Source organism: Malus sylvestris, chromosome 11 (genome assembly GCF_916048215.2).
Source record: "Malus sylvestris chromosome 11, drMalSylv7.2, whole genome shotgun sequence".
Taxonomy (NCBI): Eukaryota; Viridiplantae; Streptophyta; class Magnoliopsida; order Rosales; family Rosaceae; genus Malus; species Malus sylvestris.
In genome coordinates this window covers 5,359,989-5,378,449 of record NC_062270.1, presented here as the reverse complement: position 1 = coordinate 5,378,449, position 18,461 = coordinate 5,359,989, and the positions used below count along the sequence as shown (strand labels likewise).

At 37.6% G+C, this 18,461-nt stretch overlaps 3 protein-coding genes and 1 pseudogene across 4 annotated transcripts; 2 read left to right on the top strand and 2 right to left on the bottom strand.

Annotated features, from left to right (window-relative positions):
* Nucleotides 1-3,815: 3,815 nt before the first annotated feature.
* On the bottom strand, nt 3,816-7,927 carry LOC126589665 (gamma-interferon-responsive lysosomal thiol protein). Of its 2 annotated transcripts, XM_050255034.1 has the most exons (6): nt 7,550-7,697; nt 5,982-6,288; nt 5,686-5,751; nt 5,162-5,302; nt 4,422-4,514; nt 3,816-4,258 (listed from the first exon to the last, which is right to left on the bottom strand). In XM_050255034.1, exons 2-6 carry the CDS (start codon nt 6,270-6,272, stop codon nt 4,049-4,051), a joined length of 801 nt encoding a protein of 266 aa, XP_050110991.1. In that variant the 5' UTR covers nt 6,273-6,288; nt 7,550-7,697; the 3' UTR covers nt 3,816-4,048. The 2 variants fall into 2 exon arrangements, with proteins under 2 accessions (XP_050110991.1, XP_050110992.1); XM_050255035.1 differs by lacking the exon at nt 5,982-6,288 and having other exon boundaries at nt 7,550-7,927.
* A 3,043-nt stretch (nt 7,928-10,970) lies between these two features.
* LOC126589337 (putative disease resistance protein RGA3) lies at nt 10,971-12,618 on the top strand. The gene is made up of 2 exons (XM_050254602.1): nt 10,971-12,491; nt 12,586-12,618. The coding sequence occupies exons 1-2, from the start codon at nt 11,130-11,132 to the stop codon at nt 12,616-12,618; spliced, it is 1,395 nt and encodes a 464-aa protein (XP_050110559.1). The 5' UTR covers nt 10,971-11,129.
* On the top strand, nt 12,517-17,376 carry LOC126589659 (putative disease resistance protein RGA3). Its single transcript, XM_050255027.1, has 5 exons — nt 12,517-13,983; nt 14,102-14,242; nt 15,902-16,088; nt 16,189-16,324; nt 16,465-17,376. Exons 1-2 carry the CDS (start codon nt 12,630-12,632, stop codon nt 14,128-14,130), a joined length of 1,383 nt encoding a protein of 460 aa, XP_050110984.1. The 5' UTR covers nt 12,517-12,629; the 3' UTR covers nt 14,131-14,242; nt 15,902-16,088; nt 16,189-16,324; nt 16,465-17,376.
* Nucleotides 17,377-17,612: 236 nt separating this feature from the next.
* LOC126589663 (cinnamoyl-CoA reductase 1-like) overlaps nt 17,613-18,461 on the bottom strand; it is a 44,659-nt pseudogene continuing 43,810 nt past the window's right edge.

The following is an 18,461-nucleotide window of genomic DNA, read 5'->3' as shown; positions in this document are numbered from 1 at the left end:
AGTAACAACTACAGCAAATGTAACACCTGTTTCCCCTCCAACTATTCATCCTAAATTCCTAATACTTTTCACTAATTTCTTTGTATCCAGAAAATAAGATGTGGTACTTATCTCGTTCTAGTATAATATGAGGAGTAGCCAAATTCCTTATAAACTTTTGCAAGGTTTGGTCTTTCACCAATATGAGACTTTGTCCTACACATTCTCACGGTTAATAGTCCGAAAAAAGAAAAGAAAAGTGCAAGCTAACATGATATTAAAGTTAATTAACACGTAAGGTGCAAGCTAATAATTAACTAAGTACACGTATTATGATGGAATGGAGTACTTTATGTGATCATGTTCAGAATACACAAAAAAGTTACTCATACCATTAAACTATCATCCAATGCATGAGTTAAACAAATAGGGGTGAAACTTTCTTTAAATAAAGTAGGGTTAATCTAATCACAAACACTGTACACAAATCTAATCACAAAAACTGGAATAAAATAAGCCAATGCAACAAGTTTAAAAAGAAAATATTAGGGATTTACTTTTCTTTTTTCTTGTTCCTCCTTTTACTTGAGCCGGTAGGGTAAAATAATTGTGAGAGAAACGTTGTGTGCATACGTGACCAAACGCTGTCCTTGACATAGATTAAACACCAATATTCATCGTAATTCATAGTTTATAATGTGAAAGAGGGAAGAATAAAAAGAAGGCTTTTTAGTCAAAATAGTTTATGAGATTTGCATAACACATAACTTTAGTCCATGTGATTTAAAATCAATAGAAGTGGTCTTCAAAATTGTCCACCATCCATTATTTTGATCATTCCGTTAAAAAACTCCGCTAAGTTGAGGGTATAACACATAACTTTGGTCCCTGAGATTTGCATAACACATAATTTTGGTCCCTGAGATTTACATAGCACATAACTTTGGTCCCTGATATTGTCCACCATTCATCATTTTGGTCGTTCCATTAAAAAGCTAAGGGACCACTTAACATAGTTTTTTAATGGAATGACCAAAATAATGAATGATGGATAATCTTATGAACTACTTCTATTGATTTTAAATCTCAGGGACCAAGGTTATGTGTTATACGAATCACAGGGATCATTTTGGTTAAAAAGACCGAAAAGAATGATGTTTGCTTCAAACTTGTTTGGAGGGAAAATATTGACCGAAGGGCAAAGGCTTTGTCAAATGGTGGTGCTTTCTTTTGTACGGAGTAGCTGAGTAGGGCCTTTTATGAAGGAATTGGGAAAACAGTGGGTGGTGTCCCTTTGCATTCACGCATTAGCAGGGAGCCTAACGCGCAGAAAAAGCCAATGGCAGTAGAAGAAGAATAATAATGTGCATAGATACGACCCTATAGTGATATATACTGATTTATGCACATATGTATATATGCATGGGTCCCTCCGGACGTTTTTGACAAACTGTAGTTTGAGTCTCCGACAGGATATATGAAGCGTAGATTTCTTTACAGACAGTATCCAATCGCTCTCAGCCTTGGATGTTTCCCGAAACAGACATAGAAAAAGGAAAATGCTAGTTTTAATCGTGCATGAATGAGTGATTAGTTTTTAACCGTAGATGTATTTGAGTCATGTGTTCATACAGGGCTAGAATCACTCACGCACGAACGGGCGACTGTGGTCTTGGGGTCGTGGCAGTCCTCTCATTTGCACAAAGCTAGTCCAACAAGCGAAGTTTGAGTTGCATCGTTGCTATAACTTAGAGAACAAGGAAATCAATGTGGTAGGACATGGGGTGGTAAGTGTCGGACTATGTGGTTTTGCTTTGGAGTCATGGACCCTAGTGAGTACCACAAGGGGCTGACCCGTGCAGTACAAGACAAATTAAAGGAGCAAATTACAGAGTGTTAAATTGCGTGGCAATACGTTATTTTGGATGAATGTATCATCATTGACCATTCATTCACTTGATGGGTTAGGGTAACCATATGATGTTTCTTGATAGAGACTGAAACTTTTGTAGTCCGGAGTCCCTAGCACCAGATTCTCGAGGAGGATCGGAGAGATTTGTACCGTATGTAACTGGGAAATTCCACGGAGATTTTGATTTTACTTTAAGTTTACTGGGGATTTCAAGTAATGAGAGTTACATATACGAAGAAATATATTTCGATTGTATGTAAGAATTTCTCTAAAAAGAAGATGTCTTGAAAAGGAGAAATATGGACTAGTTAAGTCCACCCTAGTGCCAACAATCATGTTAAATGAGTGGCCGTTTTTCATTTTTAGTAGTTTTTAGTGCTTGATTTTTAGTTTTTGAAAACGAAACACTCTTTCAAGAAAATGAAAAACTAAAAATTAAAAGCCAAATTTTGAAAACTCAAAGAAAGTAGTTTTTTACTTTTTGGTTTTCAATTTTCACTTTGTTGAAAAGAAGTACATAGTTACCAAACGAGTTTTCAGTTTTAAAAAAAATGAAAACAATTAGAAACTGAAAACGATAGAGTTATCAAACTGTCCTTGAGAGTATTACAGCTGATTGAAATTCTTACTGAATGCTTATTGGAGGAATCGAGTTTGTAGACCCAAAACCAAAAGAGTATCTCCTTCCTGGACACTTCTTTTTCTTGTACTTTGCAATCAAGCCCTATCAAAAATCAAACTCCCAATCAGTCTCTCAACTTTTCATTCCTCCACGTTTCCTTCCTACCAAACATGGTGGTAGAGGCCACTTGATGAGATGTAGTTCTTATCAATTGTTTCTTAATGATTAAATCTTGTTGCTTCATATTTGGAAGATTGGAAGTGACCACTAGTTCAAAATCATAACTTCTCATAAGATAAAAATGGGATTAGACACGTCTTTGCCAAATTTGAGGGGTTTGTATTGCAAATTATTGAGGGATACATGGAATGTGAGATCCTTTTTTGGTCTTAGGATGTGATATGACGTAACCATTTCGCATTGCGTCTCCGGTAATAAGACCAAGTGACGTATAAATTACGTTGTTCACTCATATCATAACATCTGAAATGAAAATATTAGGCTATTAATGTATGACCGGAACAAAGTTTATCCATATGAAAACTGACTATGCCTGCTTAGTACAGTTTGGGGGAGTCTCTTGGCTTATATAGCACCTTGGAATCCAATCCAATTTGCAAGCAGGTTGGGAGTATTTAGCTATTGCGATTAGCCCATGAAAGCCAATGGGTTCTTCAGTCCGCCCAAATCACAAAAGTGTTTGGCATTGAGCAGTATAATAGAATAAAAAATCATACTTAATCAATTTCGGTACGTAGTACTGAGTAGCACGAAAACTGAATGAAATTGAAAATAATAAATTTAAATAATAATGGAAATAAAATCTAACAATTAAAACACATGCAGCAAGCATTGAAGTTACACCCCCCCCCCCTAACATGGTAACTATCTCTTGCCTCACTTATAGTGAGTTGCGAGCATATTCTTATGTTTTTAGACTGTTAATTTGCACCATACATGTACCTAAGCAATAATCAGTCTGACACCATACATAGCACATCTAAGCAATAATCAACTCGTATGAGTAATTTAGATTTACAATCCAATAACATAAGCATCAAAATACTTAAGTTCTTCAAAAGTCTCACTCAACAAATTGTCTCGAGACAGGCAAAGCAAAGAATAGTTTGAAGTGTTGGTGGGCCAAAATTCTAGAACGAATTGGCCATAGCGACTGAAATCCATGACCGTTAGATTTCAAACGAGGACTTTTATAACGGACTTGTATAACATCTATACACCACCACATAATGTCCCGTGCCAATAATACAAAAATATCAATTGTTCGGACCCCTACAAAGCTTTTCAATACTAAAGTTTACTATATTATATATTTAAATTAAATAAACAGAATTCATTTACACTACATATTTATGTTCCTGTATATTTATTGAGCATAGTAATGAGAAAGACACATTCCCAGCACAGTAAGGGTCTTAGTTCAGTACCAACAGACTCACAAAGTAACTGCACTCCACTGGAAACGGGAAATATGAACAAGCTACATGAGCTTCAAGCTATTACACCATGAACGTCTACATCCAAATTGCCAGGTTCATTTGACGGATCCACGATTTTATGGTCGATCCTATTCTTCCTAATACTGCTGGCATATTTCCCTCGCAGCGAACGGAATGGGTAGATTTGGAACTTTTCCTGGTATTGAGGGATATTTTACTGCAGGCCTCGAGGGCGGTGGTGCCATTATAGGCATTGCAGACATAGCTCAGGAAGTTTTCGTAGTCCTGCAACAGGAGAAGAATGCAATTTTTTGAAGATCCCAATGATAGAACGATAGTGACAAATGTTCATCAGTGGTCTAAATGAATAAAAACTACACATATGCATAACCAAACTTGGTGGCAATCGTAAGGCGTTGGGAATCTGATTTATGAGAAAGGAATAAACCTCATAAAGTGGCTGTCCATCCACAACTACCCATGGCACATACTGATGTGGAGGCTGGAGTGCACTGGTTTCAGCTGCATACTGTAGTTCAAGCTGCCAGAGAATAATTTCACTTATATTGTGTTCCTTTTTCATAAAAATCACATAACAAACGAGAAAACGAGAAGCAGAATTTGCACCGTCCTACTCAACAGAATAACAGAGGTTGTTCCAACAATGCCATGATCAAGAATCAGTGAAATGTTAAAAAAAAAAGCGTTTTGACAGCATGATGCATCCTACCCTTCACCTCTACTACCTATGCTGTCTTTGTGTACATGCTTCCTCTGTGTAATCAACTTGTTTCATGTACTTTGGCCATATGCCACTAAAACACAAACTATTAGAGTTGGGGAAGGGTCAGGTTTCCAATGTTCTTCAAATTTAAGGTACCAGTTGCACGCCCAATTTGTACCATACAGTTAATAATCCAGTAATACAAGTGGCGGAAACATATACAGTCCGATAATATTTGGACACTATGCTTTTGCACGGCCTGCAATATACAACTCATATAATTGAAGAATCATGTTTTTAAACTCATACATCAGAACATCATCAGAGAAGACATAAAGTTCGATCCTTGTTAAGATACAATTAAATATGCATGTAGATGCATTACGAAGGCATGTTTTAAGTTGCAACTTTTTGAATTCTGTGAATAATTAATGAGCTGAATACAACAAGTACAGAAAACTAACCTCTTTGCCAAGTCCACTGCTGTAGCATTCAGCAATAGGTTTTGAATCCAAGCCCAGTTTCTCGTAACATGACTCCCACTGGGGATACTTGTGCTCATAAACCAAACTCTCAACGCAATAAATGAAAGGAAAATGATCGTTCTGCACAACAGTGATAGTGAACCAGAATTAGCGTTTCTAACTTAAATACTACTTTCCGTTAAGTCTGGCAAAAGTCCATAACTGGCATTCAAATTAGGATACATTTCTATAAAACCAACCAACAACCCTATATAGTACGAGCACTAATTATCCAAGTAGATTGAAAAATAATTACATAACGAATCTAAGGAAACATGACAAAGAATTCAGTAAATAATTCTAAAATGATTTATCAGTTTAACTTAACCACCATTTTGTTACTACACAATAACCATCCACCAGAAAAACTTGAATAACAAACACCATTGCAACATGAAATATTCTGCAGGAATATACTAAAAAAATGCTTAGTTAGGATTATAACTAGTTTGATCAAGGCTTACCAGTGCAGGCCAGATCTCGATCGCACAGGCTTCCACAGTGTTCAATAAACATTCAGACGGACCATGCTACAACCATAAAGAAATCCCAAGTCAACAAATTGAATTGAAACACAAGTGAAATCCATAGCAACACTCAGAAAATTAAAACTTAAGAAAGAATAGACAAAACCCACATGTTACAATGTTTAGGCAAATTACTTTGTTTCAAAAATTAAGGACAATCATCATTTAAAGGACCGGTCAACGATTAAACCCCGAATTTTTTTCTAAAAAATAAACAGGTTGGATTAGAGGACCTGGCAAGTGAATGTGTCGTTGCTTCTGAGCTTGGCATTACCCCAAGGAGAAAGCTTGAGATCAACAATGGAGATGAGGTCGTCTTCGAAGAGCTTGACAAGGTAATTCACAATGAAGTTGGCACTGTAGGGGCAGAGGGACTCATAATACAAAGCCAACGAAACTTTACCAGAATCCGAAGGCGGAGTTCTGGCTGCGGAAGAAGAAGGGGGTGTGAACATAGCAACCAAGAAGAGGCAGGACAGAAGAGAAAAAGAAAGGGTTCTACTTTCGAGCCGAGAGGACGCCATTGATTGATTAGGAAAGCTGAAAGAGAAAGGAAGAGCTTATTAGGTGTTTATGGGATTGTCACTGAAGCGTTAATTACGCCATTTGTGAATCCTGTTAAACAGAGCAAGAACCAAAGATCAAGTCAGAGATTTTGCCTTTGCCCAAAATTGGTGGATAACAAGTGGAAAATTCAGACAAAACAGTTGGCAGTTTATCTGTTTGTTTCTTTTTTAACAGTTGGCAGTTTGTTGTTACCTAAATACATGTAAGATGTTTGACCAATAAAAAATACATGAAAGATGAAAATTCATGGTCTAAAATTTCGTTAATATTTTAATTATAGACCAAATTTTCTACATCTCTTTTTTTATTAAATTTTAGTCAATTATTTGTCGATATTTCAGTATTTCTCTAAATAGTGGTATTTAATAAATAATGGGTACTCTTTGTCTCTTTCTACTTACGTTTATATAGGAGTATGATTCTTTTCTCTCCAAATTTCCTTCCCCTCCAGTCCTCTCCTATTTGTATGATCACGGTTAGGCCACGTTAATACTTTGTGTTGACTTCTTTACAGAGAGAGAAAGACAAAGGTCAAAGATGAAATTACTGACTGATCAGTTGCTCGGAGGTTACCTAGAAGCCTAAATTAAAACAAAAATACTTAATCTCTACCCATGATAATTTGACGGTGTGCAACACTTTTCTTTGTGTATATTTAACATGGAAAATTTTAGTAACGCCCTTAGACTTAGTTCCTTGTTTCAATTAGCCCTTGTACTTTCAATTTAGTTATGAGCCCTCAATCTTTTAAAACATGTCAATTTGTCCCTACTATCAAATCTGTCAAGTTGGGAGCTTTTTTCATCCATTCAAATGTAGAAAACTAGCAAAAAGTTACAAGTTTGACGCAGTTGGGCCAAATTGACACATATTCAAAGATTAAGAGATACATAGCCAAATTAAAAATCGACAAGGCAAATCAAAGGAATGTCAGAAGTTGTAATTTTACTCCTACTAACTAACTTATGGATATGTGTAATTTACTGTTAGTATCAACTGCTTCATAGTGTTCAAACATTGAGTTTTTCCCCCGCAAATTACAATTTGACACATATAAATTGTAATGTAACTAGTTAAAGTAGCTAAATTAAATTACTTTACACGACCTGTCAAATTTTGCCACATATGCAAAAGTAACTTATTACTGTAGCAAAGGCAAATTACTTTTACACGCTATGTCAAACTGTAATTTGCGACTCAAGGGAGCCAAGTATGAGCAGATAGAGAGAGGGACCTGGCAAGTGATGGTGCTGTTGGATCCAACCCTGGCGTTGCCGTAGGGATAGAGCTTCAGATCGGCGACGGAGATGATTCCGGTTTCGAAGAGCTTGATCAGATCATTGACAATGAATTGATAACTGTCGGGACAAAGCGTTTCATAGTAGAGCTCCACTCTGACTTTGTTGCTACTGCTTCTGCTCTCGGAATAAGCGGCGGAGGTTGGAGAGAGCGAAACGGAGCAGATGAGGAAGAGGAGGTGGAGGTGGAGGAAAGAAGGAGTAAATGAGGAGGCCATTTGGTGGGGGACTTGTAATTTGGGATGTCTTTTGGCCGACGATTTACAACCACCGGTCAAAATATTTGTTATCTTTTGTTGGAATTACTCGAAATTTCAATAATGTATGTGCCCTGAAAATAGTCCCGATTCGAAAGTGGATGTTGGAAAATGGAAATTTTGGGATGTGCTTGTTTTTGGGTGGGTGGGTAGTTTTTGTTTCCTATGTTGGGCTTCAATTTCAAATTTGGGAGTAAAGGCCCAATACATATACACCAATCCGTGCCTGCTTCCCCATAGCCCATACACAAAACACATCGGGTACGTTTGTTGCATCGGACTATTTCGGACTGAACTAACCTCAGGGACTAAGCTGGATTGACTTGGTTTGGACTAAAGAGTACTAAAATTGTGAAACGTTTGGTGCAGTATCAGATTAGCCAGGACTAAATTTTTATTTTTTATATTTAATTATGAAAACTTCCACTTTCTTGTTTAAAAAACATTTTTTAAAGAGATAAAAGTTGCTTTATTGAAAATATCATTCATCTCACAAACTAAACGGGGAAAGGATTTTGCTTTTACATAAAAGTCTAAATATTTTTTTCACCATCATCAGCTATCAATACATATACAAGTTGCAACTACTTATGTCTAAACTTGAGTTCATTCACATATTCTTCAATGCCCTTCAACTACTTACGTAGATCTTGAGTGCTTCAATTGCAACCGCATAGGCTACGGGGTGTCCAGAATATGTAATCCCATGAGAAAAAGAACAAAGCTTACTGCTCTGAAAGGAAATGACATCTGAAACTTCTGGGCTCACAAGAACGCTAATTGGCATATATTCAGAAGAAGAGTCTCTGCCACAGATACAAGGTCTGGTTTAATGTTGTATTTGTCACCCCTATACATGTAGCCAAGCCTTCCAAATGCACAGATTACATCGTTCCAAATGCACAAATTGCATCATCATAAATAGAATGCAACAATTGTCTATGGTCCCGCAGTGTATTTGTGTGCAGTCAGTGTGCAATACAAGGGGAACCATAAAGAGATGCTCATACAGACTTCTAGATACAAATGCCAACTAGAACACATGAGCAATGAACGATAATTTGGTAGATAATATTTTGAGTGTCATTTATTAACACTAAAGTTAAACTAATGCCACCAAGGACAACTCAATTTATGTCAGTATTAAAATTTAAATCAATTCGAAGATTCTAAAATACTAAAACAGCAATTGGCTAATTCAAATGTGAAACCAATTACCTATTTGAGGAGAGTTTCACCGTCATTGACAATCTTGGAGGTCCATACTTATTTTGCAGCACTGCATTCTTTCCTTTTGAACCCAATGTAACTCCAACCAACTCTGCCACCATGTCCACCCCTACCTGCACCCACCACTGCCGCCAATTCAACCATTAAATTAACCCACTTCACATCTGCCTACATCATTCAAATTTTAGTCAATTCTAAGATTCTAAATTATATACAGAGCATCAATTCTAAGAATCATACACAAGCAATTGTACCTCTCACAGAGCTGCAAAACAGTGTCCCTGCAAAATCAGTGGTTCATAAGATGCAAGTGATACTGAATGCAATCAAATACATACAAGATTGACAAGTTCAACCAATTGTTTAATCCAAAATCTCTAAACAAAAAAATACCTAATCGATTGAGTAAACACCATGAGCAAAAATCAGAGGGATAATTTCCACTGAAAGATAATAAAAGATTTACCCTCACTCCTTCATGCTCTGAAATGACGAAAACATATAAACCCAACAAGAATCCCCTCAGACTTCTAATACCAAAACGGATGATTCCAAAAAAAATTGAAACTCCCATTTTTTCTCTGCTGCTTCAAGAATCTGCAGACAAAAAAAAAAAAAAAGAACAATAATGGAATTTTAATATCCAATAAGATTTATCCAAATTAACATAAATTTATTAAACCCCATTAACGAGATTTATCCAAATTAAAAAAATTTAACCCAAATTGACATAAATTCATCAAACCCCATTAACACAAACCTAATTAACAGGCTGTTGGGGTTGGAGAATGGGTTGGTGAGGAGGGCCTTTGGCGGCAAACGCAGTGCTTATCCGTTCACTCGAGTAGGCCTTTGGTGGCGAACGCAAAGTACGTGGCTGGAAACCCACAAGGGAGCAGAAGACGAGAGGGCGAAGGTGCGATGAGGAAGAAGAAGACGAAAGGGCGAAGGGGCGAGATTACGCTCCAAATTTCGACCACCACAAAACAGGCAACAACAGAGCTTGCTTGATAGCCTGGAGGCCTTTTAGTTTTGATAAAATGCAGTCCCTCTTCTGACAATGTTCTATTCAAATTCAAGGCATTTGTAATTTTATCAAAAACTGCATAACTTGAGATGTAGGAATGAGAGGAAGACGGATAAAATGTTCTTTTGAGTCTTTGACACAACGGACAAATGGTGTTATATATTAAAAGATTTAATATTTTCAAACATTTACTTTAAAGAGATTATACCGTGCCTATAGTATCGTGGATAGCAAGTTCGACACTAATTTATTCCTTTGGCCCTTGATGCAAATATATAGTTCTACAAAAAATATACCTAGCTACTTGTGTTGTAGGTAGTCTGCAAGTAGCCCGTGTTGGTTGTGCCGGATTAGTTGCATTTCCGGTGCTGATAGAGAAGTTTTTGGATAGACATGATTGAATTTTAGCGCTTTGGCTATGTTCCAGTTTTGTACACTTAAATTATGACAATTCAGAACATACAAATCCAATGAACTTGTATCATGTATTTTGCTCACTACAGTTCAGATTTCTGTAATTTGAATGCGGACAACTGCAGGGCTTTTAACTCCACTCGAGAAAGACATTCAGATTCGGAGAAGAAGGTTTACGTTCTGAAAAATGAGCTTGCTTGCTGACCCTGCCACCATAGATTCATCCCTCAAAATTTGTTATTCCTTTCATCCAAGGAGAGTAAGCAGCAGCATCAAGGCAAATATTTTTGGTAATAAGTCACCTTATATTCCCATCTTTCTTTTTTATGAGTAAAAGCAAAGCAAAGAACTAGGTAGAACAAAACCAACAGCGGCTTCAACGCAAATCTTTTTGGTAATAAGAGCAAAGAATCTTGCATTATTTAAGCAAACGGGAAACCAAAGGTGTCCACTGTATATACAAACTAGCAAAGAAGAAAAGCAGTAGTACAACCATCCTGCATTAATTTCCTCTTCATATATACTTTCCTACGCCGCCGACTTCTTCTTCTCCCTTCTCAACCGGTTTCTGAGTTTCTATACCTGAGAATGGCTGATGCGCTTGTTTCCACGCTACTAGAGAAGCTGGCTACAATGGCTTATGAGTACGTAGAGGACGAGGTGAAACTTGTTCTAAATGTTAAGAAAGAAGTTGAAGAATTCGCTGGGAATCTCAAAGCTATTCAAGCTGTGCTTGAGGATGCAGAGCAAAGGCAAATGAAGGAGGCCAACGTGCACCACTGGCTGGATAACCTGAAGGAAATATCGTACCAGATGGTGGATGTGCTAGATGAGTGGAACACTGACATTCTGAGACAACAAATTGAGAAACAAGAAAGAGAAGGTGCAACTCATCTTGCTCCACAAAAGAAGGTATGTTTCTCTATTTTCGCTCGTTGTTTTGGTCTTGGCCGAGTCGGCAAGGTAATTAGTCGTCATGAAATTGCTCACAAGATAAAGGATCTAAATGGGGAGTTAGCTGAGATTTATAAGCAAAGACAAATGTATAATTTTCAGCTCACTGAAAAAGCCATTCAAAAACAGCAAACTTCCTCTTTTGTCGATATATCTGAGATATTTGGTCGAGAAAAGGAAAAAGATAGTTTGATAAGGAAGTTGGTGAGTGATACTAGTAAAGAAGGGAGGGGGCTCCTCATCATTCCTATTGTAGGGATGGGAGGTATGGGAAAGACAACTTTGGCTCAACTAGCTTATAATGATGCCAAAGTTAAAGCTCATTTTCAAAAGAGAATATGGGTTTGTGTGTCAGAGCCTTTCGATGAGATAAAGATTGCCAAAGCGATTAGTGGTGATGCCTCCTCAAGTTCGAATGAGTTGGATCATGTCTTAGAATATATGTCTAGATCCATTGAGGGGGTAAAGTTTCTTCTTGTGTTGGATGATGTGTGGACCGAAGACGGTAAAAAGTGGAATCAATTAAAGTTTTCATTGATGCAAAATGGGGCTAAGGGTAGTAGAATATTGGTAACCACCAGAAAACAAAATGTTGCTAATATGATGAAAGCAACCTCTCACGTGATCAACCTTGTGGAGTTGAGTGAGGAAAATTGTTTGTCAATCTTCAATCACATGGTTTTTTCTTATAGAGAAGTAGGCGAGTCTGAGGTGTTTGAAGATATCAGTAGGGAAATTGTAAAAAAGTGCAAGGGTTTGCCACTTGTTGCAAAGACTTTAGGTAGTATGATGCGCAATAAGAGCACAAGGAGTGAATGGGTGGAAGTTCTGAATAGTAAAATATGGGATTGGGAAGAAGTGGAGCAAGAAGTTTTCCAACCATTATTTCTAAGTTATTACGATTTGGACCGAAGAAATAAATGTTGCCTTTTATATTGTGCTATTTTTCCAAAAGATTATGAGTTTAATAGGGATGAGTTGATCAATCTTTGGATGGCACAAGATTATCTTAATTCTAGAGAGAATAAAGATAAGGGGAAAATTGGTCACACTATTTTTGATAATTTAGTTGCGCGGTCTTTTTTCCAAGATTTTGAGAAACACTCTGACACTGGTGCAATAATCGGTTGCAAAATGCATGACATTGTACATGACTTTGTGCAATTTATCACCAAGAAGGAATGTTTAATTACGGAGGTTGAGGGTGCAAACCATAAAATAGAGGCATTGGGTAGCAAGGTTCGCCATTTGACCATAACGGCGATAGCTGACAGTCAAGCTTTATTTTCTATCTCTTCAGGCAATTGCAAAAATCTACGTACGCTCACTACAATTCACTCAAGTGTTGCAAGGGTAGACACTAGTTTTATTTTACAATTTGAATGTCTTAGGACGATAAATTTGTCTCAAAATTCTATCAAAGAACTCCCAGAAGAGATTGGTAAATTGATACATTTGAGACATATTGATTTGTCTTGGAGTCAAAATTTGGAGAAATTACCAGACAGCATTTGTGATTTATACAATTTGTATACCTTGGACATTCGGAGCTGCAAATCAATTAAAAAATTGCCTGATAACATGAGAAAGTTGATAAGCTTAAAGCATCTTTACATTGGTGGGAGTTATTCATTGAAGTACTTGCCAAAAGGGATAGGGAGATTAACAAGTTTGCAAACACTGGACTTGTGTCCTCTGTTTTCTGCTGACAAAGACGAAGCATTTCAAGTTGGAGATCTGAGAACCTTGAACCACCTTCAGGGAAATCTCACAATAAGAATATTGGGGAAGTTGAAAGATGGCAGCCAAGTTGGTGAAGCACAATTGCGGGACAACAAGCAACTTTTTCATCTCCAGCTTGATTTTGCTGAATTGTGCGAGGTTGGAGAAAGCATTGTACGAATAATGAATGTCTTACGACCGCATGATGATCTTGAATCTTTAGGGATTGATGGGAACTTCGGCTCCACCTGGCCGAATTGGATGTTTTCTTTAAAAAAGTTGCGATTCCTTACTCTACAGGATAATTCGGGTTGTGAAATTTTGCCTCCTCTTGGAAGATTGCCTTTCCTTGAAAAACTTTACGTAGGGGAGATGTCGGGTGTAAGAAAGGTTGGTGGTGAGTTTTTGGGAGTAGAAGATGATCAAACATCTCCTTCATTCAAGTCATCCTCATCAATATTATTCCCAAAACTGAAGCAACTCCACTTTTACAAAATGTCGTCTTGGAAGCGCTGGGAAGGCGTGAAAGGGTGGAACAAAGGGGATTCTGGAATGACAATCATGCCATGCCTTACTTCATTGGAAATAAGTCAGTGCTATGCTCTAGAAACACTGCCAGACTTCCTCTGCAAAATACCACTGCAGAACCTTACCATTTTCTGGTGTCCGAAACTTGAAGAACGTTGCAAACATGAGGAGAGGCCCAAGATTTCTCACATCCCAAACATCGAGTTTCATGCTTTGCCGGTAATGACGTTTCATATTGGTGAGTTGCAGTGCTTTGATTTTTTTACTTGGTTTGGATATGTATGCACAAATGCTATTAATTTAAGGTGAAAAGTGTATGAAAAAATAATTATAATTATTTGTACTCTCAATTGCAGATAATTGTGCAGAGGCCCAGGTCAAATAAACCTCCAAGCTACTTGGTGCGGCGCTGGTTCCCTCCTCAAGATACGACTATGATCAAAATTAAGCTGTATCAATTCCAAAATCTCACCACGTTGAATGAGTTACTAATTAAGGTAAGCTAGACAGCATGTATGTATGTATGTATGTATGTATGTATGTCAAGCAGCTAACTGCGCGCGGTTGCTAGGGTTTTATGCTTGTTATCCACTACTTAATTTCTAGCTCTCTCCAGTCCAGTACTAGATCAAATCTTAAGTCCTGGTATTTTTTTTTGTCTATTTAATTCGAATGATTACTGAAAGAACTATTTGTCTAATAGGGCATTCATATATTTATGACTTTAAAATACTTTGAGCATTGTTATTTATTTGTCTACGAATTTTTTGACGATTTAATATTTTTTACACAAATTAATGGTGGCTCACCAGGGTAGCAGGGCCGGTCCAGAGTTTTTGGGTGCCCAGTGCGAAAGCTCAAAATGTGCCCTTTTTTAATACCGAAACATATATTTAAAAAAAAAAAATTTAACGAGGGCTGGAATCTAGTCGAAGCTGGGGGTCTAGGTCCTCACGCCCAAATTATATTACTTGAGAAAATATACAACGGGGGGGACATAGTACCTAAACCCCGACAATAAAAAATACAATCATATACAACCATTCCTAGCAAAGCTCTTTCAAATTTCAACATTTAAGAAATTGTCTTCTGGCATTTTTTGAAGCAAAATCATCAATTATACCATCATACTCCAAGTCTTAAACTTTCGGCAATTTTGTTATCCTTTGCCTTTTTTTATTTTATATATTACCAGAGAGTTGTTTCATAAAAGACATAACTTCGATAATTTGTTTACAAAAATTACCTACACATGATATAACAAAATTTTCCTATCAAAACTATCATTTCAACACATTATATATTATAAAACACTAACACATAGTCTAACATATTATAAAAATTGAACCTAAAAATTGGGTTTAAAATGAAATCAATTATCAAATAATTCAATGATCAATTAGTCAAGAATTCATTTCATCAACAACAATAATTCTATACATCAATTATCAATTTATCATATAATTCTATGTCACTTGCATTGCAAAATTTTATATTAAATTATAAATTGATAATTCAAATTTTAAAAATTAGTTACCTCAAAACTCAAAATTGTTGGTGGTGAGGGAATGTACTTGCAGCAGCTTTGCTGAGACTGAGGAGTGTGGAGTGGAGGATGCCCTCCCCTGCGGCCCTGCCTGTTTAGCTGCTTGCAGCAGCTTGCTGAGAATATTGAAGATGTAGGGAACGGCAACAGAGAAGTGGAGGATGTAGGGATTATGGTTTAATTGGGACCGAGTGGTCCCTTTATGTTTTGTTATGTTTTTTTTTTTTTTTTTCTAATCTGCAGCTGGGCCCTGTTGTTTTTTTTTTTATATATATAATCTTCTGCTGGGCTCTTTCTCTGGGCCCTTTTGTTGTCTCTTGGACACTTGCCAGCCCCTATTTGGGCTGTGAACTTTTTTTTTTTTTTTATACTTAGTTATATGGATTTTTTTTTATTCTGGTGCCCTCTTCATTTTGGGGCCCTGGACAGTTGCCCCTGTGGCACTGAGCCTGGGCCGGCCCTGCAGGGTAGTATCCTCCTTTCTAGCACCGGTTTCTTGACGTTGTAAAATTCATGGCGATATGGTTTGCTTGGGTTTCCTGGGTTCATCCATCCATGCCGCCTCTATGTTGTTCTAGTTAGGGTTTGAGTTTGTCAATTTTTGCTGCAGGTTGAACTGAAACATATGAGGACTTCTTTATGGCATCTGTGCATTTTGAAGATGTAGCTCTCGTGCACATTTTATTGTACGAGAACAAATGAGCGACCGCTAGGCACTTGTGTGTTGAAGCCATATCACATTATGGCGACTTTGTAGCAAAGGTTGCTGAACTTCACCCTGAGTACAAGATTCCCAGGTAAATTCTGGTCTTGCAAAATGGATTTGCAACCGAAACTATGTGCATATCTTATGTTTCAGTTGTCTGGTTTTCTGATAATGCGCGTACTTTTGTGTAGTTTGCCAAAGGACACCCAACACGGCTAGCTGAGGGAATAAAAACGGAGCGAAGAAGATAATGAACTCGGGTTTAGGATTCATTCCGATGGATCAAATTATCAAGGATGCTGTTGAAAATAAAATAACTGTTCCAAGGTGCATGATTGGATTTCAACTCCTTTGAGATTTTGGTTTGTTTTATGTAAATGGTTAACCTTTATCTAGACAAATTGTTCTGTTCTGTTTTTGCTCCACCATTCCATTATAAACTTTACTTTTGATTTTCCCATCTGCAGTCTGCACCTTGTTCATCTGCAAATATCTCTTATTATCAATCCAATTTCCAAGTTTGACAAAAACAGATTGTGGCCAGGCGGTGGTTGTGGTGGTGGCGGGTGGTTTGGCAAGTGAGGGAGATAAATGGTTTGTGGCGGTTCGGGTCAGGAGTTCTTGTGACGGGGCAAGAAATTTTCTAGCCATTATTTCTATGTTATTACGATTGGCCCAAAAAATAAATGTTGAGGCATAGATATGAGTCCAGTTACCAATAAGTTGTGGCAGAAATTCTACATGAAGGAATTCGGTGCTTCGAGGGCTGATCAGGCTGTCGAAAACACTAAGAATGCGAATGCTGCATTCAGATGGAAAGAACTGTTAGAGGCAGAAGTGGAGGAGGTCAAGAAGAAAGAAAACAAGGCAGCTGAGAAGTTGAAGAGTCGGTATCAAATGGAAGCTGATCGAAAACAAAGCCGATGCTGTTGTTTGCACAGAGGCAGAGGTTCCTTGGTCATCGAGGAACAACAAAAGAGAGAAGAGAGCAGGAGGTTTCGTCACCATCAAGCAATAATGCTTCCGTCCAAAAAAACGAAAGCTTGATCATGATTCATGAAGAAGGCGAAAAGAGAATTTCTTAACTGTCTTGGGGTGAAAAATCTTGCAGCTATGTTTCTTAACTGTCTTGATCATGATTCATTGCAGAAGACTTACAGTTCCAAGAAAGATTCAACGATTCAGGCGAAGCGCCATCGTTTCTGAAGATTACGCTCCAAATCTCGACTTCTAGTCAATAGGCAACAGCAAAGCTTGCTTGATATCCTACTGTTTATTTTTGATTTTCACACAAAGGATAATCACATGACGATGGTCAGAAAAAGTTAAAATACCTGTGAGTCTTTCGGGTTTTTGAAATGATGGACTGTAGTGACGAAGTCCCAGCTCATTCTTTAAAAAAAAAAAAAAAATCCTTTTAGAGTAGTATTGATATCGATATAGAATTTCAGTATGTCATCGACTCATTAAATATTTGAATATGTGGCACAGTTATGAACAGAAGAGAATATTTAAATATAAAGCATGAGTGAAATTCTATCGTGTGATTGACACAACTAACTCACTAATATAATATGTGTATTTTTATGTATTATTTGATTTTATGCCGACAAAATACTGATCACATCGTCCATTTATATTATAATACTCAAATTAATAACACTATGAGACAGTCTGACAAACATATAAAATAAAACAAAAGTTCATAAATAAAATGATAGTAGTTATACCACGTGACGGTGTGACTCATGGATAAAAAGTTTATTCTTCTCAAGACGCTATGGGTATGTTTGTTTACCTTCACTAAGCCTCATTGGACTGGACTGGACTAATAGCTAGTCCAAGCCCATATTTGTTAGCAACAAGGACTACTTTTAATGGTATTAACCGGGACTCGTGTCAACTAAAACCTTCGCTAGAAGGTCTTAGCGAGAACCCTCCAGAGCGAGCGGACTGCTAGTCCCGCTCTCTCCCTTCCTCTGCCTCTGTGCAAACAACAACTCGCCGGCCTTGTTTCCGAGCAGCTTCCATTTGATACCGACTCTTCAACCTCTCAGCTGCCTTCTTTTCTTTCTTGTTGACCTCCTCCAGCTTTGTCTCGTAGAGCTCTTTCCATTTGAATGCGGCATTCGCCTTCTTGGTGTTTTCGACCGCCTGATCAGCCCTAAAAAACACCAAACTCCTCCACATAGAAATTCCGCCACAACTTGTCAGTGACTGGACTCAAATCTCTGCCTCTGGTACTCTTCTCTACGCACTTCAACCGCTCGACCTACATTTAATCTGGTAGGAATTTCTCGAGAAGATTGGAATCCACTTTGCTAACGTCCCCGCCAAGGTGGCGCATCATATCAAACACCGAAGATGGAGGAGCTGTTGCTGCGGCTTTTGCTTCCACAGTACTAGCCATGTTAGTAATTACTTGCTATTAGTCCTTTGAACTTTCGGTACGGCGAAAATCAAG

Coding starts and splice junctions, on each gene's coding strand:
- LOC126589665 (XM_050255034.1), bottom strand. CDS start 6,272: ATGGCGTCCTCTCGGCTCGAAAGTAGAACCCTTTCTTTTTCTCTTCTG. Junction 5,303..5,685: donor TCGAGATCTGGCCTGCACTG/GTAAGCCTTGAT, acceptor ACTGTTGTGCAG/AACGATCATTTTCCTTTCAT. Junction 4,515..5,161: donor GCAGTGGACTTGGCAAAGAG/GTTAGTTTTCTG, acceptor ATTCTCTGGCAG/CTTGAACTACAGTATGCAGC.
- LOC126589337 (XM_050254602.1), top strand. CDS start 11,130: ATGGCTGATGCGCTTGTTTCCACGCTACTAGAGAAGCTGGCTACAATG. Junction 12,492..12,585: donor AGTTGATCAATCTTTGGATG/GCACAAGATTAT, acceptor CTTTTTTCCAAG/ATTTTGAGAAACACTCTGAC.
- LOC126589659 (XM_050255027.1), top strand. CDS start 12,630: ATGCATGACATTGTACATGACTTTGTGCAATTTATCACCAAGAAGGAA. Junction 13,984..14,101: donor GGTAATGACGTTTCATATTG/GTGAGTTGCAGT, acceptor TCTCAATTGCAG/ATAATTGTGCAGAGGCCCAG.